Source organism: Salvia miltiorrhiza, chromosome 8 (genome assembly GCF_028751815.1).
Source record: "Salvia miltiorrhiza cultivar Shanhuang (shh) chromosome 8, IMPLAD_Smil_shh, whole genome shotgun sequence".
Classification (NCBI taxonomy): Eukaryota; Viridiplantae; Streptophyta; class Magnoliopsida; order Lamiales; family Lamiaceae; genus Salvia; species Salvia miltiorrhiza.
Genome location: NC_080394.1, coordinates 8419416 through 8442267, shown reverse-complemented (window position 1 = coordinate 8442267; position 22852 = coordinate 8419416). Strand labels below are relative to the sequence as shown.

Genomic DNA, 22852 nt, shown 5'->3' with positions numbered 1-22852 from the left:
TCATTAGCAAAGTAGTAATTAGTACCTGATCTTTTAACCTCCTAGAAGGGAGGAATATCACTAAGCTATAAGGCTTAGTGATTGAAAATTAACCAAAAATCCGATAACAACTGAATCATATTATGCATTTGATGTCGAGATTGGAAGTGTTTGGATCTCTTATTTTCTGATGAATACACCGAGAAACACCGTTGAGCGCTACAAACACAATCTCACATGGGATAGGAATTAGCTAAATCACAACTCGTAGACATCATAAATCTTACATACAACTGGAGAGAGAGAATCAAACCTAAGTAAAATAGATACATATGAATTGAGAGAGCAAAGCATTGCACAATCTTATTTGTAGCACAGTTTAGTTTGTTGAGCAGAGCGAGTCAGGCGCGTTGCATGCTAAACAGCCTTTGAAGTTGAAGGAGCAGGGAGTCGCAGCCGTGCAGTTGTGAAAGATTAACGGCCCTACCTACCAAGTCGGTGATGCAGCGTTGCAGTTTCCGGTACCCTCAATCCTTTGAAGATCGGCGCAAATGGCAACCTTCTACCTCCCTCCGAAGCTACAGGGTAGAAGCAGCTAGGTGTTGCCATTTGAATTTCTCCAAACCAATTTGGAAATTTACTCATCTTTTCTTGACCTTGCAAGACCTCACAGGAATAGGATCTCACGTAATCTCCACCTTAATTATAAAACCACCAAGCTTAACTAATGAGTTACTCTCCTGCACACAACACTACCCCAAAAACAACACACTTACCGGAGACTGGGCTGCCACTTGGACTCGACCTGAGTCTCTTTAAACTCAGAGGTGCATAACTAGACGAGGACTCCACGTCCCATGGACAAATGCGTTCCTGCTCATCACTCGCCTCATCCCAACGGACCTACAACAACAGGGATATACATCACTATAGTAAAACCACTGCTCATCAGATTTGAGATTATATATTCTTACCATCACACTTCTCCATTTTGAGTTGGGCCATCTGTAGGGATCGACATCACTGACTCCGGTCACCACTCCACTGAACCTGCAAGAGCTAATACACTTCTTCTTCAACAACATGAATCTAAGAGGAAATAATAATAAAAAAAGATTAAATTGAAGGCAACCTTCTTTCTGGAGAATCATCCAAGTCGTTTTTCATCTTGAATCTCATACCCACAGGTATCGGAGAGCCAGTACATTCCAAGTATTTTCGATACGGAACAATAAAAGTGGAGTGACTTGCCCTGTAACAGGATAAGGTTATATACAGTCAATGCACAAGAATGAAGTGTTGAGCACTCCCATTAGAGAGTTCAATTCTCCAACCAAAAGGTTCTCTCATCGCAATGCATACCTTGGGCTATAGACTACGTTAAACATGCCATTGCTTGACAATGCATTTGCTACATGAGAGAGGACATTGGGATGATATTTCTGATTTTTGATGGCCGTATCAAGTAGACCGTTTCTAGGGCGAGCAGCTCTTCTAATTCCCAGTCGCACCTCACCAGCTTCTCCCCTGCAATGCCCCATCATGATGGTATTACAAAAAAAAATGCAACTTTTCTGCTTCAAAATAGAACAACTTACATATAGCATGGCAAATTGACCTACTACAGCACTAACTTTTCTTGTTTTCTTTTTCTTTTTACCCTTTTAATATGACAAGATGAAAGTAAACACAAAGTAGTTTTCCCTTTCAAAATTTGAATATGTACCTCATGAATAGAACTGCATCACCGGATACAAGATTCTTGCGACTGACAAAAGCACTCCATCCCGTAGTGAGCAGGTGACGTCGTGGCTGGCCTGTAAGTTCAAAACCAAACATTAAGCACACCATTAACACAGAATGACAAAAACCAATGCCAATAGCAATACCTCTGTAGATGTGTCTGAATTTCCACTCCACTCCGTGCAGGTCTGTGGCCACAAGTTCCTGGGAGGGCCTTTGTTCTTCATAGTTCTGCAAAATGGAAAATGTTATAAACTCATGAGAAACTCAGGCATGCAAAACTAGTCTACTATGATTCCACACCAGGGGAGGGAAGCAGTCTTCAGCAGCTCTACGAGGAACGGAGAAGCCACCATGGGTGCTCGTATCAGAAGCTGTGAGGGTCTTGCAGAACATGTGGGAACTCGACTTCCCACCCTCCTCCACTCCCACATTTTCTCTCTCTTTCCCTTCTAATTCCACACCTATCATCTGCAATATACTCATCAACTCACACCACATGCTTATGCATTCATCACACAAATTGGATATTCAGCATCTATTAAACACTCAAAACCTTCAATAATCATTACAACAGTACCTGCTGCTGCTGCAGGGGATTCAAAGATAGCTGACTGTAAACTTCATCATTTTCATTGTTAGCCTGTTACAGAAGATGCCATGAGTGAGAAGCCATTAAACAATTCAAAGGAACCATTGAGTCAAAAATCATACAATTAGCTGAACGTCCACAACTCTACAGAGGATCTGAGGAGGAAGATCAAACGAGGGTGGCGAAGAATTAGCCTGTTCCAAGTGGCCTTGAGGGAAATACACAACTATATCTCCTTTCTTGTGCAGAATAGTAGCAGGTCCTGCACAGGCATGCCATAGCTCCACGTAGATTGACGGCGATGGAGAGGATGATGGTGATGATGATGCAAATGCTGAACAAGAAAAGAAAGAGGCAGCAGCAGATGAAGTGCATTTAGACAAGCTAAAACGATCACATTCTCCGTCATTACCACATGCAGTCTCATCACAAACTGCAAGGTTGAGATCGATTTCCATGAATTCCGCCAAAAGAGAAAACAGATTAATGTGGGAGGTTGTTTTGAATGCAACAAAGCACTAAAAGAGGAAATGGAGATGGGCAGGAAGCAGTAACTGGCTTCAAGATTGTGTATTGGGAAAAAAGGGAAAGGGGGTTAAACTGTGGGGAAGAAAGGTATAAAAATTGTGCTTTTAAAGCACGAATGGAGAGAGGGGCTCTACAGAAAAGTCAAGATAGTAATATGATTTTATGTAATATGAGTTTGTAAGAAGTTTTGAGATTAGATAAGAAGAAAAGGAGTTGTGATTAGTTCGGTATTAGGAGTTGAATGAGAAGCAGTAGCAGTTGAGATTAACGACTGCCAAGGAACAAAACAGAAGCTAAAGGCCAATGTAGTAATGCCCGAGAGAGAGAGAGAGAGAGAGAGAGAGCGCGTGTGTGTGTGTGTGTGTGTGAGAGAGAGAGAGAGAGAGAGTGAGAGGCGGGGGGAAATGTCTCTCCCAGAGTTCCTGTTGTTTGTTATTTGCTTTAATTTGGCAAACAAACGGTAGTGATATGCTAAATAGTCTATTTTTACTACTTCCTCTTTCCACTCCCACCTATCTTGAGATAATTTCTATTTTGAGCGTCTCATCTATATTGAGATATTTCTTTATTTGATAAAACTTTTACCTTTTATTCACTTTTTTCACCTACATATAAAACACTATTTTCCTAATTTCCGTAGTCCCAAAAAAAAGTCTCAAGATAGTCGGGACAGAGGGAGTATTTTAATGTTCATAAAAAATACTCATTTTTTCATTTATATAAATATTATCTCATAACATATTAAAATGATTGGTAGATGCGTTTTAGTGGTTAAAAGGCTCCTGACGAAGCTATCGTTTAATCTCACGTAAATAAATTTGTAGTCTTTTGTCCACGACTTATTTTAGTTAGCGGCAAGTTTCATGATCGAATTAATTCACAAAGAACTGATCGTAACTTTTTTGAACCACGATGTCATTACAAAATGGTTGAAATTTGCTATCTGCTATGACTATTCTTGTGAGAAAGCCAATAAATAAAACCGAATTAAAACAGAAAAGACAAAGATAACAACATAAATAATACTCGATCATAGGTGCAATCATATTTACTGCATACATATGTAAATTGGTTATAGGTCAAAAACATTAGCGTTACTATTGTCACGCAGTCACGCATGCTAAATCCTCAAACTCAATCTTTCATTTATGTGTATAAACCCAAAAACTATCAGTTAGGTTTAACTACTCTGCCCATAAGCCTTCTATATTGGCCTCTCGCCCGAGGGGTTATGCCCAGAATGCATTAACATTTAGAAAGACTGAATTCAACTTCTCGAATGGTCAAAGCCATGAACCGCGACTCCAACACCAGTTGTACTCTACGGAGGCCTATACTTTACTTGTGGTCAAAACCACTTAACCAATTAGTGATCAATTAATTAATTAAGTTGTCCATTCCGTTTTAAATCGAACCTAGTGTATCAGGAACATACTTATGCGACCAATTAGACCTCGCGAGTTTTAAGTATTCATGTTCAAATCATCTTGGCCAAATCAGGTTAAAGACTTACGTAGACGTAAAGGAAATGAAATGAACAAAATAATAATTAAAGGAAAACATACTTAATTGAAATGAGATACTTACGAAATGATAGAAGTACTTACGGTTAAAAGTATAGCGCACAAATATGAACTGAAAACTAAAATACTATTCCCAACATGGGTGAGTTTTGCTTCCTCTCAAACTCTCAAATTTAAAGCTACAACAGTGGTCTCTAAAAAATGCCTGCATTTGGCTTGCAGTCATCCAGTATTTATAGACGAGGTCTGGGCTCATGAAGGCCCAACCCATATGAGTCGACTAGAGCAAAGAGTCTTATTCCTCACGATTCATCATATGTTGAGGCCTAATCTTCACAGATTCAGATATTTGAGGATAAGGTAAAGGTTTAACATTATCGGCCTATTCATGAATTACTGCATCATCTTCTGCCTTGATCATGCGTCCTACCACATCCACCTGTTGTGCTTGTTTCTGTCTTAGGCCTTCCATCCAATGTTATTGAATTATGCGTGATACTTTGGTAAAGGATCGAAATAATTGAGCAATTTCACTTCAGACTGTTGGCTTTCATGCCTAACTGCTTCATGCCTTCAATCTTGATAATCATACTTCTCTCGTGAAATGCAGTAACATTATGCCCTTCCTACACTTGTCACGCCCAAAAAGCTATCATATCCGATCTATGCCTTTCCAAGCATAAGACTCTAATTAAAAAAAAAGGAAAAAAAAAAGACTCTGTCTAGACTTGAAGACAAACACAAAAACGAGTATAATTATGGGCTCCTCAGTCCTACCATATAGAAATGATTAGGGCTGTAAACAAACCAAGTCGCTCGCGAACTATTTGGAGCTCGGCTTCGAAAAAAGCTCGTTCAAGTTCGTTTAGAGAAGCTCGATAAATAAACAAACCAAACTTGAGCTTAGAAGTATTCGGCTCGTTAGCTCGTGAACATGTTCGTCAAGTGATTCAGCTTGAAAAATATAAATTATCAGTAGATACAACTTATATTTATCCACTAAAATTAATAATAATTGTATTAAATCTCTAAATAATTTTATTTTTATAAGAAAATAATTAATATATTTATTATTTTGAATAAAATAATTTATTTTTAAAATAAAATAATCAATATTTTGAATATAAATAGAAATTTAGAAAGTTTGTATAGGCTCAATTAGGTTGGTGAGCCTCAAAGTATTCGGTAAGTAAAGTTCGAGATTCGATTCGATACTAAACAAACCAAACTTGAACACACCACTATTCGGTTCGGCTCGGTTCGATTACACCCCTAGAAATGATTAGTTATGGTTGTATTGAGCGAGTTATATAAAAATGAGTTGTTATGATTAAAAAGAGAAAATGAGATCATGTCCAAAAAAAAAAGTATAGTCTTTGTAGACATGAAATTGTTGTGATTAAATACTTGGATTAATTATTTTAAAATAAAATAAAAAATGTAGTGTGCGCAGGCAGCGGTAAGTGATAAGTGAGAGAGGATCCGGGTGTGTGAGAAGTAAAGATCCACTTAGCGAGTGAAGGTGACCGCCCAAAATGTAACAGCTGCACACGAGCTTCAAACTTGAAAACCCAGTTTACTGTTACTGTTACTTTACCCCCTCCCTCTAAGGGCGTGTTTGGCAATAGTCAACATTTCTTTCTCATCTCATCTCTATAAACGGCCTTTACTAATGAATGCAATCAATACCCTCAAAAAATTAGCATATGCATTGCATTGGTACTTAATAATCTATCAACATCTAAACTTTCCAAAATGAAACACCATTAAATTTCCTTCTTAAATACACAATCAGTCATCGCTGCTCTCACGCACACATACACACAAATATATATAGATATAAGGTATGAGATGTCACAGAGAGTACAGCGCGGTGCAGTGACTTTATTAAAGTCACAATTCTAGCATTGTCTCTTTATATCGAGAACGACACTACCGTAACAATACATATATAATCTGTATCTAACCACAGAAAAAAACAGAAAAGAAAAGGAAAGGAAAGAGAGTGAAGAGGCATTATCATCTATATACATGTGTGAGTGTGGATGGGCCTAGAAAGAGATAGATGGGAGGAAAAAACTGAGTAAAAGGAGAGAGAGAGTAGTGGCGAGGTTGTGAGTGTTTTTTACGTGCTTTAATCGAGCCATGTTTGTCGGGGGGAGTCCAAGAGTGGGACCCCTCGCTTATCGCCCGCTTTCGTCGTACCTATTCTCTGTCTCTTCTATTTCATTTCTCCTACTCCATTATTTCTCATTTTCCGTTTCATTATAAATACAATATTCTTATTTAATGTTTTTGCATACTACTCCTCCGTCCCCTCAAAAATTATCACACGACACGAATTTTAAGAAAAAATTAATAGATTATGTGTTGAATGAAAAATAAATAATGGTAGTTGAACTAATTGTGGTTGTGATTAAAAAAATAAAATTGATCATGTCCTAAAATAGAAGTGATGCGTTTTTATGGGATGAACGAAAATGTAAAATGTGATTTTTTTTTATGAGACGGAGAGAGTATTAATTTTTATTTTTTTTATGGATACCATTTTAAATGAAATAAAAATATATATATACTACTAAATAAGACACATATTATGAAATTAATTTTGACTACTAAGTTTTTTTCAATCTTACCATTTCAATGGAATATACATTAAACAAAATTAGTTCAAATGAAATAAATTATTACAGGTCTTGAAATATTTCAAATTTTCAATCAGTTTTAATAAATAAGAGATTATCCTATACTATTTTGATTTATTTAGGTTAATCAATAAATAAGAGACTAACCTATATTATTTTGATTTATTTATGTTAATCTTCAGAAGTAAATATCTTGGCCCTTAAAGTATAAACTAATGTGAGGATGAGTTATTGTTGAAGCTAGTCTTTCCAAGTAACTTAGGAACCATGCTTCTTTACATATAATGTTTCTTTTATATATTACTACTTTTATATAATTATAAATCTATCGATAGTCCATATTGAATTTTAGTACTTATTAGGGGGGAAACTTTATATTTGATCCCCCCAAGGTAATGTATACATCTCAACGTCTTCTACGTTATAAATTGTGTTTTCATTTTATACATCCAATGATACACATGGCCAAAACGAATCTTGTCATAGTTTTGGTGCGTCACTCCTCACTAGTAACAATCATTCATAGATCTGTCTTCACAAATAACCCGCAATTTCTCCCCATTTATAACCGCCAACTAAAAAGACCATTATCCTTTATCGAAAAAAGAGGGTACCATTAATTGATTACTTTTGAAAGTTGAAGGTACTATAATTTACAAATTAATGAAGTCATTACCGATGACACACACACACAGATAATTCACCATTGATTAGAACTCAACAATCAAAAGATCTACTTTACTATATAATTTATAACAATAATCATTTCAACTTAACAACGAGCTTAGCCTACAAACCGAAAACTATCTACTTGTTCTCTCACAAATTCAAAACCAGAAAACCAATTTCAAAACAATACATGAACTACTCCTATACCACAATTCACAATGCAAGTTTCACAGCCCTAAAATCTCTCAGATTTCGAAAAAGGATAAGTTTTTATCTTCTTCAACAATTTGGTTTGGCAAATCATCATCTTTGTGGTTGCAGACACTTTTGCATTCGCTTCTTCCACGACCGCCTGCTATAACCTCCCCATTTTCACGGCTTTCTTCTTGTACGAGTCCATAGCTAACCGACATCTTCCTCCACTCTTGTTCATCACTCACGTGCTCGTGTCGTCCCAAATACTTCTTTAGTTCAACTCTCAAGTTACGAATGGGCTTATGCAAGAAATTCACACAAAAGAATCTTCTCAATGGGATTTGAATTTGAACACATAAAACACCTCAAAGAGAAATGAAACTCACCTCTGCATTGCAGTCGAAAGCCAGTGCAAAGAAAGCAGCAGAGACCGAATGTTTCCCAACAGACTCCGCCAATTTTATCTGAGACAGCCAGTAAGACGCAGACTCAAGCTTGTCGAACCTGCATTTGCTGCATTTCTCCGCGCTGTGATAAGGCGTCACAACTCGTGGCTTGGCTATAACCGCATACAGAGGAGTGTGAGGCTCAGCGGCATTCCCATCATCCGAATTCTTTCCGTTTCTTCCCGACTCCCTTTTCTTGAAAACATACGGTTTTCTTCTTCGGCCTAGCCGGGGTCTTGTCAGGCAGCTTCCCGGCCCCAAAAATTGGCCGCCCAAGGATTGGTGATCGAGTTGCTTGGGATGGCTTTGTTACTTTTGAAGGCTTCTTTAGCAGCCCTGATGCGGGTTTGGCCTTGGCCGGCTTCTCGAGCACCGTCTTCGTCTTCAAAGGAATGTTTGGGTTTCGGGCAGTTCCAAACACTCGCTTCTCCCTGCAACCAACAAAAGAAGAATCCTCCATTCATTCAGTTATTCACTCAGGAATTAAAACAAACACCTTGTCGACGCTTATTCTTTCACCTGTGAATGAGCGATCCGCCCTTCTCATTGATTCTCGGGGGTTCGGAGATTTTCCTTGTAGATCTTGGTTTCACAGTTTGGGATCTAACTGCAAAATTTTCATGAAAATTCAGGAAAACTGTTTCATACATTCAAACACACACTGATCGAAACGAATAGATAATAGCAAAATAAACAAAAAAAAATTAACCTGGAAACGGAGTGGGATGAATTTCCATTGCAACGAAAAATTAGAATTAAATTGAGGTTCAGATGTCTTGAGAATTGAATGAACCTTTCTGATTTAGATCCTTTTTCTTTCAGTAATGTTGGAAAATTGAAGACTGTTATTATGTTTAAATGAAGGAAGAGCGGGAGCAGTTTCTGAAAACTAATTTCCTATACGCTCCCAAATCCTGGCCCAATGGGCCAATAATTATTCCTTTGCGAAGAATATAGGGCCCATTTTTTAAAAATAAAATAAATACAGATCCCATTTAAATTTCATGTCATTTAAAAAAGTAAATAATTAATTTGACAATAAAAGGATAATAGTCTTTCTAGTGTAATTGAATTCATCTAAAAAGAATCCAATAAATAATTGATTAAAAAGTATATGATCTTTCGCGGTAGGCTGGTTGTGAATAAGTACAACTTGTTGATGCAAAAAAAAAAAAAATTGTTGATTACTTTATTTTTCATATTAGCATATAAGTATTTAAAAGTCAAAACAAAGAGACAAGTCGACCTCAAAAATGAAAAATAGAAAAATACACGTATACACACACATCCACAATGAAGAAAGGAAAAGTATAAGTATAATAGCGTAGTTGAAGTCAGCATAATCTGCGGTGATGGGGTTAGGGCTATAGCCCAATTGGGGATCAACTTCGTCTCCTTTCTCGTCCACGCACTTCGCCCCATTGTCTCTAATCTGAATTCCTCTCTTCTCTGTCCACAAATGCGGAGGCTGGTTGTTTAGTTAAGCTTATTTTCAAAATTAATAAGCTCTAACTTCTTATAAGATATTTGAATAGCTTATAAGCATATACTCTATCCGTCTCACTAAAAGTGGTGTGTATGTAATTAACTAATAAATTTAAGAAGATCAATTAAGCCAATCACCTAAAAAGATCAGTTAAGAAGTTTAGGGTCAATTAACTCAGTCATTTAGCTGATGGAGTTAATCAACTGATAAAGGATTGTTAGTTGTCTGATTAATTAGTCGATGGACTTAGTTAATTGATAAAGGATTGTTAGGTAACAGAATATGATTACATCTATTTTTTATAAATATATAGCCATAGTTACGTTTTTGCAATAAGTTATTTTCTGTTTTCATTTATTTTAGTATTAGAAAAAAAAAATAGATTTACATATAAAGTAAGATTGAAATATTGAGGGTGGGGAAGTGTTCTTGCCCAACGCCCTCTTTTTTTTATGTATTCTTGTAATTATTCATAAATGTAAGCCGAACTAATTAATTAAATAGTACTATATACTTCATCCTTTCCTTTTTAGTATCTATCTTTCCTTTTTTGATCGTCTCACATTTTGGTATTCATATCTATTTTTAATAAAAGTAATTGAAACATTTACTCCACTTTAATTATTTTAATACTCATAAAATATGAAATCCTTATTTCACTCACAGCACACCTAATCACATTATTAAAACTTATGTCACTCTCAAATGGATTATAAAAATTGTGACGGAGAAAGTATTACATATATTTATTTGATGAACAGTAGGTCGGGAAGAGGGCAATGAAGTGGAATTGGCAAGTTTTCCAATTAACTAATGCCAAGATTCGGAAATTTAAGGATTTGGATCAGAAGTAATGAAAAAAATATTAAATTCTCGAAGTCAAACATTTCGAACGAAGTATACTTTGGAAACATTATTACGTTAAAACTGCGAGATTGGTTGGTAATGTGTAATGACCAACTCTACTAAAAACATTTGATGTACTAGTATTTAAGTTTTACATATATAATCACAATTTTATATTATGTGTAGAATTATACATCACAAATACCTAGAAATTGTATGCATATTTCATAGACGACCACGTGCTCACTATTAACAATATTGCTATATACGATTTATAATTAGTTTCGAAAGTAACATCCATTTTTTATTTTTATTTTTTTGTAAATAACATCCATTAATTAGTCAGCAGTGTTCGGCACGACTAATAAAAAAAAAAGTATGTCGATTTATCATGACGGAAGGATTATCAAAATCACTAAATGTCCATGAACCGAGCAATGTTTAAATCAAATTAAACATTATATAGTCGATAAATACATAAATAATCATATACTTAGGGGTACGTGTACATTACCTATGTGTTAGACACGGGCGGTATCATTAAAGTTATAAACAAATCGAGTTATTCTAATCTCGAATCAATAAAAACTCGGTCAATCTCTTTTTTTTTTTAATTAATTAGAATTACATGAAATATCTAAATATAATCAAACAACATCCGTACGTAGGCGGGACCTCTACATTACACAAAGTGAGAAAACTACCCGCACACAGTCCACAGACATGATCCTCTACATTATACAAAGGTGGAAAAACTATCCGCACGCAGGCGAGATCACTACACCACACAAATATAAAAAAACTACTAGCATGCAAGCAGAATTGAACCCAAAATTTCTCATAGAAGGAGAATCTTTGAATGCTTTAACTTTGTCACTTGAGCTAAGCCTCATTGACAATTCGATTAATCTCATTTAGCGAAGCTTGTTTTAATGTCAGGATTGTGCTTAATAATACTCTATTTGGTAGCTCCATCGTGACAAAGTGATTAACGTCATATATTGTTTATATTTTCATATTGTAACTAGCACTAAGTGTATGAAATCTCTAATTAACTTCATTTGTCGTAAGAAAAGCAGTGAATTTTAGTAAATATATTGTGAATATTAAATTATTTTTTACAGACAAATATAAATGTTAAAATTAGAATGCTCATCATTTACGCTTAGGTAAGTTTGTAAACATAGTTGACTAAAAGTGTGCAGTAAACAAGATCTCGAGTTAGAATATTTCATAATAAACGGATTAAAGTTGAGGTTGTCATTAATTAATGGGTTCGGCTCAATTTCCATTCTATATATGTATCATGTGCTGGGCGATTATGTTAATTTATTGGGTATTTTCTCATGTCAACGAAATACATATGATGACTTGAACATGAAAAAATAAATGGTTTAAAAAAAATGAAAAAATAATTAATAACCATTAATATAATTGCAATTTCTGAAATGTCGTCGTATTAATTAAATTTGATTTGGTACCATTTGAAATTGTACCTATCCAAGTAAAATATATCTCCCACAGCCACACAGTCAAAGCTCTTAAAGAGACTGATAAAGAAACTCGTGCAGAAAAATAAAGAACACAAGAACACCAACAATGGTTACCCAGTTCGCTGATAAAACACCTACGTCTGGGGGGCCACGCCCAGTTCAAATAGTTCATTAGAGATGATAAGATATACAAAGGACTTACACGCGAAGACTCGATCTTCCTAGCCTCTATATCTTCTCAAACCTTCTCCTACGTGAACTATGCAGAGTAAGATAACACTTACTTCCTTAACGTGATTGCTGCTCAATCCACGTTGAAAAGCACAAACGATATGCTCTATGAAGATGCACGAAACACTCTCTGAATATACTGAGAATAATAATAATTGCAGCAGCCGTGTAGGTCCTCTTTGATAGATATATATAGATGCAAACCCTAGATGTCACTCCACATCGAATAGGACTCTTCCAGAAAAACTTAGCTGAACGGATAGGCTCAAAGAGAATATTCTGACTTGATATTCATAAGGAATTTAACCAGGAAGAAGATAAAGCGTATATCTAACTTTATCGTAAAAACCCGCAAGTCACGACAGCAGTGTGTCTCAACCATGGAAGCAATTGATGTAGCAACAGTTCAAACACAAATAGAAGAAACTCAAGAAGACACACAAAAATAAGTCTACACAATGACAACAATAAGGGTATGAGAAATACCCTAACACCGTTGATATACAATTAACACTAATAAATTGTTTAAGTTGTGAGTTCTGAGTCTATTTCTGTGCTATTCAATCATCCTAGCTATAATTAATTATGACTAATCACAATGAAGTTGTACAGTCAATAAATATTAAATGAAAACTAAAAAATAATCATGCACCTAGGCCTATAAGTTTGGGGATAATTTTTTTTCAAGTTTGCCATATAGGGATGTAAATAAGTGGAGTGGTCTACAGTTCATAGGTGGACATAGAAGACTTGCCGGAGACTAAAGTTGACCCTTCTGATATATAGAATGAAGCAAAAGTATATAAGTAAATACAAACACCAATTAGTCTGAAAATCACATAAAATGTTACGAGAAACTAGTAGTTGATTTTATGTCTTGTAAACCTTTTATTTTGACATAAAATGTCATGAGGCACTTGTAGTTGCTCTGAGTACTTTGTTTATTTTGACATAAAATGTTATGAGGCACTTGTAATTACTCTGAGTCAAAGTACGATTAACCTTGAATTTTTTTCCTGAGTAATGACCAGTGATGCAAATTATTGATATAGTAACATCTATCTATTCATCTAACTTCCCTTTCAATATACAATCTTATTCATGCATACCCTTAAATAATGTCGAGATGAATATCTAAAACTTATGGTGTCAGCGGAAGAGTGACGACAAAAATAACGATCAATTTTAAAATAATAAAAAAATTAATGTTATCATTAATTTTTTAAAAAATTAATGTTACCACTAAAAAAAGTTTAAGGAATTACAATTGATTTTAAAATAAGAAAAAAAATATAAAAATAAAATTAATTTTAAATTAAATTACTCCCTTCGTCCCTGAAATGGCTTCCTCTTTGGGGACGGCACGAGTTTTAATGAAAAGTTGTAAAGTGTATTGATAGTGGAGAAAATGTGATATAATTATTATTGAAAGTTGTGAAAAGTGTTATAATTAATATTGGGAGTGGTGAAAAGTGAAAAGTAAGAATAAATAAAGTGCTCCATCCGTCCACGAATTAAAGCCCTACTTGCACTTAAATTTTTGTCCACCAATTAAAGTCCTATTGTGCTTTATGTACCTTTTTACTCTTCTTATTTTCCTATATTTACTACCCTTTGCCACTAATGGACCCACCTTACAACAACTTTATCATTTTTATATTCTATATTTATTACAGTTTATCACTAGTGGACCCACCACATAACATCTTTAACACTTTAGTCAACTACTTTATCACTTTAGTCAACTACCTTTATATTTTATCCACAACATCTTTTTCAGCTTTCTTAGTCTCCGTGTCCACCCTCAAATGGGGCTTTAATTCGTGGACGGAGGGAGTATTATTAATGGTGTGGTAGGTGTCCAAAAATGGAAAGAAAGAGAGAGGAAGTTATTTGAGGGACGTCCCAAAATGGAAAAAGAGGAAGTTATTTTATGGACGGAGGGAGTATTATTTAACAACGGATTAACGACATAATTTAATTTTATAAATAAACTTAGTTACACTATACATGATCCATTTCACATCGATTAAATATGAGCTGATCGATGTGATTTATAACATTTAGGCACCCTATCTTTGATAGTTTAACTTTTGGGGATGAGTTCTACCTAATTAAGGGATTGTAACAAGCTAAAAATTCAATAATTTTAAAAAATAAGAGAGAGAAAGATAGAGAGAGAAGAGATGTTATTGGCGAGAGGGAAAGAGGTAGACAAGTTGAAGAATCGGAGGTCATGGTGGCGGCATGCGGGCTGCTGCTGAGAGTGAAATTCTTGAAGAGGCGGCGGCAGTTTGATGGAGGAATTGGGAGGTTTTGACATTTTTTCAATTTCTATAACATAAAATTCAATTTTTTAAATTTTCAATATTATTAAATTTAATTAATAAAATTGTATTTTGGTAGGAGTATATATAATGAAAATATTCTTATAATTATGGTTATTATTAATTTTTACTTAAGTAAATTAGTTAATTTAATTTTGCCTCGAACTAAATAGCAGCATAATTATGAGGGAAGGTAAAAGAGCAACGAAGTTCTTGAACAAGCTTACAATTTACAATAACAATTTCTTGAACAAGCTTACAAATTACATAATCTGGAGGTGCATTGCACGGAGACCCAAATTACAAATACCAATTTCTTTATGGGACCAACATTTTGGATCTATTGTATCACGGACTTGTAATTCTAGATGCATAATATTTTAAGTGTATATACCATTAGGAAAAAAAAAAAGATTTAATTAGTTTGAGAGGGATAATACCGAATAAAAGTTTATAATAAATAATGACTCAAAATTCACGTCCAATTCCATACATTTTATAATACTGAAGAAGTACAAAACCAGAAAGTAAAAAACAAAAGAAGAGGAAAACTTATGCAAGCCAATATATATTATTCCAATCATTGAATTAACAAATGGAAAGGCTGAATATCATTCCACGAAAATGTGATTATACTCGAAGTTTGGCGGAGGGGAGTGATGAATGGCCATTTGGTTTTCTGACAAAAAAAAAAACTATATAATTATTATATTTTCGATCGATAGTCAAAATCGAAATGAAAAACCCAGCTACAAAAAGGAAAATAGTCAAAGTCAAAGAAATTATTGTTTGATCAAGTCAAACAAATGCCCAACTCCTCTCCACGCGTCTTTAAAGTCAAAGTCTCCCATCACTCATCCTTAATTTCCTCTTTTGTCCTCGTACAATTTATCTTTTTCCGAGCATCTACTGTATAAATGTGTGTGATAAGCACACCTATTTCTGACAATATTCTCGTTCGCTACCTTAATTTAGTAGTGCTGCAATTTTCAGTTGTTTCTGATAAAAATTCCTCGTCAGCACCAACTTTGAAAATAATAAAGAGTGAGCTAAATACTTATTAACGTACTTTGGTGTGGGTTTTGAGGCGAGGAGGAAGAATACAGAAAATGGCCGGAGGCAGCGGAGGAAGGAGTCTGGAGCAGACGCCGACGTGGGCTGTTGCCGTCGTTTGTTTCATTCTCGTCGCCATTTCCATTGTCATCGAATATATTATCCACTTAATAGCAGAGGTGCACATATTTACACTGCGTGTGTGTGAGTTTTGTTGTACATGCAAGCACACTTCATGTGTATAATTACGAGCTAGATTGTGCACTGGTTTAGACTCCTACGCACAAATTGCATATATAGTAAGTTAAATTAAAATCCTGCAACCATATATATTTTGCAGTGGCTGAAATCCAAACATAAAAGAGCTTTATATGAAGCACTGGAGAAGGTCAAGTCAGGTATACAATTTAACTAACAAGAATTTAATTATTATTATTATTATGATGAAGCAGATGATCCATTTTTAATTTTCCCACTAACGAATTTGACATTTTTTTTGGTATGGTAAAGAGTTGATGCTGCTAGGGTTTATATCGTTGCTGCTGACAGTGGGACAAGGGCCAATATCAGAAATATGTATATCGGAGGAGGCTGCCGCCACGTGGCACCCATGCAACAAGAAACAAGAGGCAAAGAAGTACCCGTTGGACAAAATCGAGGCCCAAACCCGCCGGAGACTTCTCATGGATAGCGGCGGCCATGCTGACAGCTTCCGCCGAATCTTGGCTGCCGGCGCACCTGACAAATGCGCGGCCAAGGTGAGACTATTTCTTCATAACTATCTACTAGTACTATTTTTAAAGCTTGGATATTAGAGTAAAAATTAAATGCATATTAATTATTTTTAATTTGCAGGGCAAGGTAGCATTTATATCTTCAGATGGTATTCATCAGCTGCATATTTTCATATTTGTTTTGGCTATTTTTCACGTCCTATATTGTATCACCACCCTGGCTTTGGGAAGAGCTAAGGTATACCCAGCTCTTTTCATATTTGTTTTGGCTATTTCTCACGTCCCTATTTTTCATATATATATGCACTTATTAAATGTTTTTTTTTTTAATCTTGTATTTTGATTAATATATTTAATTAAATGTGTATGTATACTGCGAGTAATAAGATGATTCCGAACTTGACCACACACATGCAAACACGCACAAGAAGGACATTAAACAAAAACTTTATGATTGGTTGTGTGTTCTTTTAGATGAGCCGTTGGAAAGCATGGGAAAAAGAAACAAGAACTGTAGAATACCAATTTTCTCACGGTACGTATGTGCGTTTATCTTATATATATCGTGTGTGTGTGTGAGAGAGAGAGAGGGAGAGAGAGAGAGAGAGAGTAGAGTTATATATAGATGTTAACGAGTGTTAATTAGTTTGTGATGAATTTGGTATGCAGACCCAGAGAGATTTAGGTTTGCAAGAGAAACATCATTTGGGAGAAGACACTTGAGCTTCTGGAGCAAAACGCCATTTCTCTTGTGGATTGTAAGTTATATTTCCCAAAATTATAGTATCATTCATCAAACAATCATTACTATTCTAATTAACAACAATGACTTTTGATTATTGTATTAATGCCGTACGAGTGATTAATAAATAAGCCTATTATATTATTATTATTATTATTATTAGTTATTATTATTATTATTATTATTATTATTATTATTACTATATTATTATTATTATTATTATTATTATTATTATTATTATTATTATTATTATTATTATTATTATTATTATTATTCTATGTGTGTACGTAATTATACACACAGACATGCACACTTGTAGTTAGACCATCAGTCCCTTGATTAGTTGATATCACCTTCATATATATTAATCACATTAATTAATTATGAGTTAAACTTTGTACACGTACGTGGTGTTCACTTGATTTAAGTAAGTGGTCGACTGAAATAGTAGTGTGAAAGAAACGAGTATTAGTGTTACCAAATTGATTTAGCACTGAATGACGCGTTAGGTATTATACTTGTTCATTAAATGATAGCTACTTGATGCTTGACATTGATGATCAGTTAGCTACAGTATTTAGTGGGTAAATGAAATCACAAAATCTGATCTCAAACAGAGTAACTTATCTCAATCATTTATTTGTAGTAAATTAGTTACTATATATATTTGAAATATCTTATTTCGTTTTAAGACATGCACTCAATGCATATTAAACATCATCGACATAACTCAGAAATGACAAAATATGCCACACAAAAAAATTATATTCTCTTATTTGATTTGATAGAAATAACCCACAAAATGTTCACTTTCTCTTTTCAATTTCACTTTATATCTAAATTAACTTATCTTAATATTTGTGTAAAAAAAAATGGGACATTTCAAGGAGGATGGAACATTACAATAACTTAGAGCAATGCTCCAAGTCATCTAGTTAATTATACCTAGACGTGTATATATGTAACTAACTAATACAATTCGTCCATCATGAAAAGTCTTCCTAAGGGGAGGCGACACGAGTTTTAATAAAAGTTAGTTGTGCATTTAATGAGTCATCACAAATTAAAAAAATGAAGATAGTGACTAATGAGCCAATTAAAATGAAAAGTGGTGATCCATTTGTGAGAATTGTAAGAATGTATAGTGGAATTGTTTTAAAAATGGACTAGAAATTAATTAGATGTTTTGAGGATAGACGAAAAATGAAATAAAAGAAGATGTTTTAGGGGAGAGAGCATATATTTATAGAAACTTCCGAAAAATGTGAAGTCAGAAAAATACTGTTAATAGAGACTTCAACCAAATCAAATAGAAACGTAATGTGAATAGCGTTATAAGATAGCTTGCTTCACTCTCTAAAATACTACCACTACTATTTTTCATGTCTGTTTGACTTTTTCCACTATTGAAGTCTTGACTTATATTTAGCTCTATCTTTCTTCAATATATATCTAAATAGGAGTATATATATTTAATTGACTTGTAACAGAATTTTGAGCATGTGTTCTAGCTCAATACTTGGAGACTGGAGTAGATATGATAATTGTATCTAAGAATATTTAATAATAATAAAAAATATGTGTTTTAATTTATATATTATTGTAATGCATTTTTGGATGACAATAAAAAAATTATATAATGATAATTAATAATTTGAATAGAATTTCACATACTACGAGATAAAAGGTTTAATTTTTATTTACGTAACCCTAATCAATAATGAATATTATTTAGAGGGGCCCAACTAATAAAATCAATCGTATCTTCCAACTTATTTGGTGGGATGTAATATCAAAATTTAATGTGAATTTTTTTGACGTGGATTGTTTTGGTGTTTCATATATTTTCAGGTTTGCTTCTTTAGACAATTTGTAAGATCAGTTCCAAAAGTCGACTATTTGACTTTACGCCATGGATTTATTATGGTAATTAATCAGAATCTTATCGAATTTATTCAATTGGGAACTATTACATATGTTATAGATACACGAATAAAAAGTATAGTATTGTATTCATATTGATTTTTCTTGTGACGTATATATTAGGCACATTTGGCACCACAAAGCCATGCTAACTTCGATTTTCAGAAGTACATAAATAGGTCACTTGAAGAGGACTTCAAAGTGGTCGTTGGAATTAGGTTTGTGATTAATTAGTTTAATTATTTGTCCAATTATTTTGGTCCTATATATGTTAATCACCTCCAAATTAATTTATAGAGATTAATTAACTATATATGCATGTGTATATAACCTTCCCTAATTTCTATTTTGATTTTCAGTCCACCCATTTGGTTTCTGGCCGTCCTGTTCTTACTTTTCAATACTCATGGTAAGTAAATAAATACGTACTTTATCTTTCCCTTCACTTCATATATTTGGACATGTTAATTTAATTTCTCAACTAATTAACTAATAATATCAAACATTCGATTATATTTGAATAAAGAGCAGCTAGCAAGCTTCTATTGTATATTGTCTCTTTAAATTAAATACATACGTCGTGATTACTTTTAATGTGTAGTTTGAAAATAAAAAATGATATTGATCTTAAGCCGACCAAGCTTGTATATTCTCAAATTAAGTGGTTGGAAGTGAATAGATTTTGTTTGTTGAGTAAAGAAGTTGTGCACTCATCTTTGACACAAGTAAGGTTAGTTAAGATGAGGATGCGTATCAAATATCATTAGTAGACACTGAATTAAGCATTGGCGTGCTATTATTAATGCATCCACCCATATTTAGAATTGTAGGTCAATGATGTTAGAAATTAATCTTGTAGCATGCAATGAGAATTGACAATTTAAGAGACTTGACTATTTCTTATAATTATATATATTTTAATTTTTATTTATCAATTGTACGTGGACAGGCTGGTATTCCTATCTCTGGCTGCCATTCGTCCCCTTGATTGTGAGTATTGGTTAATTTTCTACGTAGGCCACAAGTTGACATTAATTTAAATTAATTAAGTGTAGAAGTGAATGGTTAAGAATATTGAGAATTAATTGCAGATAATATTGTTGGTGGGGACGAAATTACAAGTGATAATTACGAAAATGGGGCTGAGAATTCAAGAACGCGGCGAAGTGGTGAAGGGTGTTCCAGTGGTTCAACCGGGAGATGACCTTTTTTGGTTCAATCGTCCTCGCCTCCTTCTCTATCTTATCAATTTTGTACTTTTTCAGGTAAATATATTTTTTATTCCAAAATATTATTTTATATTTATAAAGGATATAATGCTACGTACAATATTAATTATTTGATCCAATTTAAAATATATATTGCACTACAACTACTTATAATTATGTGTGTATTATTGAATTATTAGATGTCGTTGAAGATGTTAAAATAAGTATTTAAACTAAAATGGTCTTACTCTATTATTACTGGTCAATGAATTTGTATTTATCTTTAAGTGTGTGATTTAACTCGAATTGGCGCGCTAATTTTGGTTTCACTTTGCAGAACGCATTTCAGCTTGCCTTCTTCGCCTGGAGCTGGGTAAGAATTACTCCATATACTATTATATTTGCAATCAAAATTAGAAATGGAAAGCTTTTTGAAGCCAGAAACGGAAAGTTGATTGCAATAGAATTTATTTCCTCTATATATATTTACGATCTAATCGATCATGCTTATTTCGATTATATAATTTTTACCAATTTCGATGATAAAATTTTAATTTGTTGCAATATCAATTACAGCCTCTAATCTTTGACCAAACTAACTTGAAATTAAACTTGATATTAATTATTTAATTTTACACATCCATAATTAGGAGACTTAGAGGGTGTTTTGCAAAGTTTATAAATTTTCAAAAGTGTTTGGTAAATAAATTCCATACAAAATAAGATTATATCAACCTCAACTAATATTTTTTTTCACGATTTTATAAACAATAATCATTTTACAAAAATAACCCTATCATGATTTGTTATTTCCATCATATACTCCTTTAGTTACATATTTCCCTTTAAAAAAAATTCACATCTCTCTTCTATTTTCTCTAACTTACAATTCTCTTTCTAGTTTATAAGATTAATTATTTAAATATTTTGACAACTTAATTATAAACTCTTAATTAAGACATTACATCTTATAAATTCTTGAAATATTTTATAAGCTCTTTAAAATAAGCTTAGCCAAACACTCCAGTAGTATCTCATAAACTGACGCACTTTAAGTTGATGAGTTTAAACTTGATCAGAGTTTTGTTTAATTTACCAGCATGTCCATTGATTTACAACAAATTGAAGTCGTTACTAATATTATCACAAACAAAAAACAAACCATAATGTAACGGAGAAATGACTGATCAAAGATCTCGAATTTATACTGTAATTAAATAAGATAAACTTAATTAATTTATGCCTTATTTTTATACAAATTATAAACTCTTGACAAAATATTTCCTCCAACAGTATGAATTCGGGATGAGAACGTGTTTCCATGAACATATAGAGGATATCATTATCAGAATGTCAATGGGGTGAGCCCCTAGCTAGCTATTTCAATTATTGGTTACTCAATTTACTTCAATTTAATGTGATATAAATTTCAAACTTATAATAACTTTTTTCGTATATCGATGCACCAGGATTCTCATACAGATCCTTTGCAGCTACGTCACTCTCCCTCTTTACGCCCTTGTGACTCAGGTAACATATATAATCATCCATATAACTAAGTAATTAAACACACCCCCTCCCCCCCAAAAAAATAGAAATCCATTTATTTCTCGGGGGAAAAAATTAAATTTGGAAATCATTTTCATTTTCTATTTCTTTAATCTGGAAGAGGTATCGAAAATTTGAAACTCTACTTACTCCAATTAAAGCACATAACAAAGTATGGTATAATAATATATACAAGATCATATAATATTCCCATATATTTAAGAAAATATGAAGGAAACTAATTAATTGGTGGAGCATGCATGAACAGATGGGAACAAGCATGAAGCCAACGATATTCAACGACAGAGTAGCGACGGCCCTACGAAACTGGCACCACACGGCCAAGAAACACGTCAAGCAAAGCAAGCATTCCGCGGCGGCCACGCCGACATCGAGCCACCCCGTGACGCCGTCGCACGGGATGTCGCCAATCCACCTCCTCCGCCATCACCCGAGCGAAACGGACAGCCCCCAAATGTCCACAACAAACCCTAATTACTACTACGGAGACCACAGCGACACCGAGGGCTCCACGCCGTCCCCACCACGCTTCCACCAGAGAGCCGACTACGGATTACCGTTTCACCACCACATCGACTCTGAGCACCACCGCGACTCCGGCTCCTCACAGGTGGCGCCGCTGCCTGACCAACACGAGATCGATATTGTTGTGCCGCCAAATAACTTTTCGTTTGATAACAGAGCAAGTAATAATAGTATACATAAGACTTAAGGACTCTGGATATATTCCGTTGAGCTCCAAAATTGTATAGTCCCACAAAATGGAATCTTTTTCCTTTTAATAATATTTCAGTTCGACCTATTATTTCAGTTCAATCTAATATTCCAGTTCAATCTTTTTCCTTTTAATAATATAGGTACAACTGTCATATATCTTATTCCTAGCTACCCATATTTCCATGTTCAATTTTGGAAGAATA

At 34.0% G+C, this 22852-nt stretch overlaps 3 protein-coding genes across 5 annotated transcripts; 1 reads left to right on the top strand and 2 right to left on the bottom strand.

The window, feature by feature from the left end:
* Positions 1–108: 108 nt before the first annotated feature.
* LOC131000674 (auxin response factor 4-like) lies at positions 109–3265 on the bottom strand. 2 transcript variants are annotated; one of them, XM_057926697.1, is made up of 10 exons: positions 2437–3265; positions 2303–2365; positions 2026–2193; positions 1869–1953; positions 1706–1796; positions 1342–1506; positions 1112–1231; positions 954–1038; positions 756–882; positions 109–677 (listed from the first exon to the last, which is right to left on the bottom strand). In XM_057926697.1, exons 1-10 carry the CDS (start codon positions 2770–2772, stop codon positions 463–465), a joined length of 1455 nt encoding a protein of 484 aa, XP_057782680.1. In that variant the 5' UTR covers positions 2773–3265; the 3' UTR covers positions 109–462. The 2 variants fall into 2 exon arrangements, with proteins under 2 accessions (XP_057782680.1, XP_057782681.1); XM_057926698.1 differs by having other exon boundaries at positions 954–1029.
* Positions 3266–7727: 4462 nt separating this feature from the next.
* On the bottom strand, positions 7728–9379 carry LOC131000673 (uncharacterized). 2 transcript variants are annotated; one of them, XR_009093768.1, is made up of 4 exons: positions 9030–9379; positions 8840–8927; positions 8261–8751; positions 7728–8173 (listed from the first exon to the last, which is right to left on the bottom strand). XR_009093768.1 is itself a non-coding variant. In XM_057926696.1 (3 exons), exons 1-3 carry the CDS (start codon positions 9055–9057, stop codon positions 8478–8480), a joined length of 390 nt encoding a protein of 129 aa, XP_057782679.1. In that variant the 5' UTR covers positions 9058–9227; the 3' UTR covers positions 7728–8477. The 2 variants fall into 2 exon arrangements, 1 of the variants encoding a protein (XP_057782679.1); XM_057926696.1 differs by having other exon boundaries at positions 7728–8751; positions 9030–9227.
* Positions 9380–15516: 6137 nt separating this feature from the next.
* LOC131000672 (MLO-like protein 6) lies at positions 15517–22748 on the top strand. Its single transcript, XM_057926694.1, has 15 exons — positions 15517–15935; positions 16097–16154; positions 16267–16514; positions 16612–16728; positions 16965–17025; positions 17160–17248; positions 19084–19158; positions 19279–19373; positions 19515–19564; positions 20105–20145; positions 20247–20420; positions 20701–20736; positions 21657–21724; positions 21833–21893; positions 22180–22748. The coding sequence occupies exons 1-15, from the start codon at positions 15813–15815 to the stop codon at positions 22642–22644; spliced, it is 1761 nt and encodes a 586-aa protein (XP_057782677.1). The 5' UTR covers positions 15517–15812; the 3' UTR covers positions 22645–22748.
* Positions 22749–22852: the final 104 nt, after the last annotated feature.

Bases quoted from the DNA above. Each gene is read 5' to 3' on its own strand.
- LOC131000674 (XM_057926697.1), bottom strand. From the start codon at position 2,772: ATGGAAATCGATCTCAACCTTGCAGTTTGTGATGAGACTGCATGTGGT. The intron at 1,507-1,705 runs GTACATATTCAA...GGGGCATTGCAG, and splicing joins GATGCAGTTCTATTCATGAG to GGGAGAAGCTGGTGAGGTGC. The intron at 1,039-1,111 runs GTTGCCTTCAAT...GAAGTGTATTAG, and splicing joins GATGATTCTCCAGAAAGAAG to CTCTTGCAGGTTCAGTGGAG.
- LOC131000672 (XM_057926694.1), top strand. From the start codon at position 15,813: ATGGCCGGAGGCAGCGGAGGAAGGAGTCTGGAGCAGACGCCGACGTGG. The intron at 19,159-19,278 runs GTAATTAATCAG...CGTATATATTAG, and splicing joins TACGCCATGGATTTATTATG to GCACATTTGGCACCACAAAG. The intron at 19,374-19,514 runs GTTTGTGATTAA...TTTGATTTTCAG, and splicing joins AAAGTGGTCGTTGGAATTAG to TCCACCCATTTGGTTTCTGG.
- LOC131000673 (XM_057926696.1), bottom strand. From the start codon at position 9,057: ATGGAAATTCATCCCACTCCGTTTCCAG. The intron at 8,928-9,029 runs GTTAATTTTTTT...AAAATTTTGCAG, and splicing joins TCATCCCACTCCGTTTCCAG to TTAGATCCCAAACTGTGAAA. The intron at 8,752-8,839 runs GTGAAAGAATAA...TGTTGGTTGCAG, and splicing joins GGCGGATCGCTCATTCACAG to GGAGAAGCGAGTGTTTGGAA.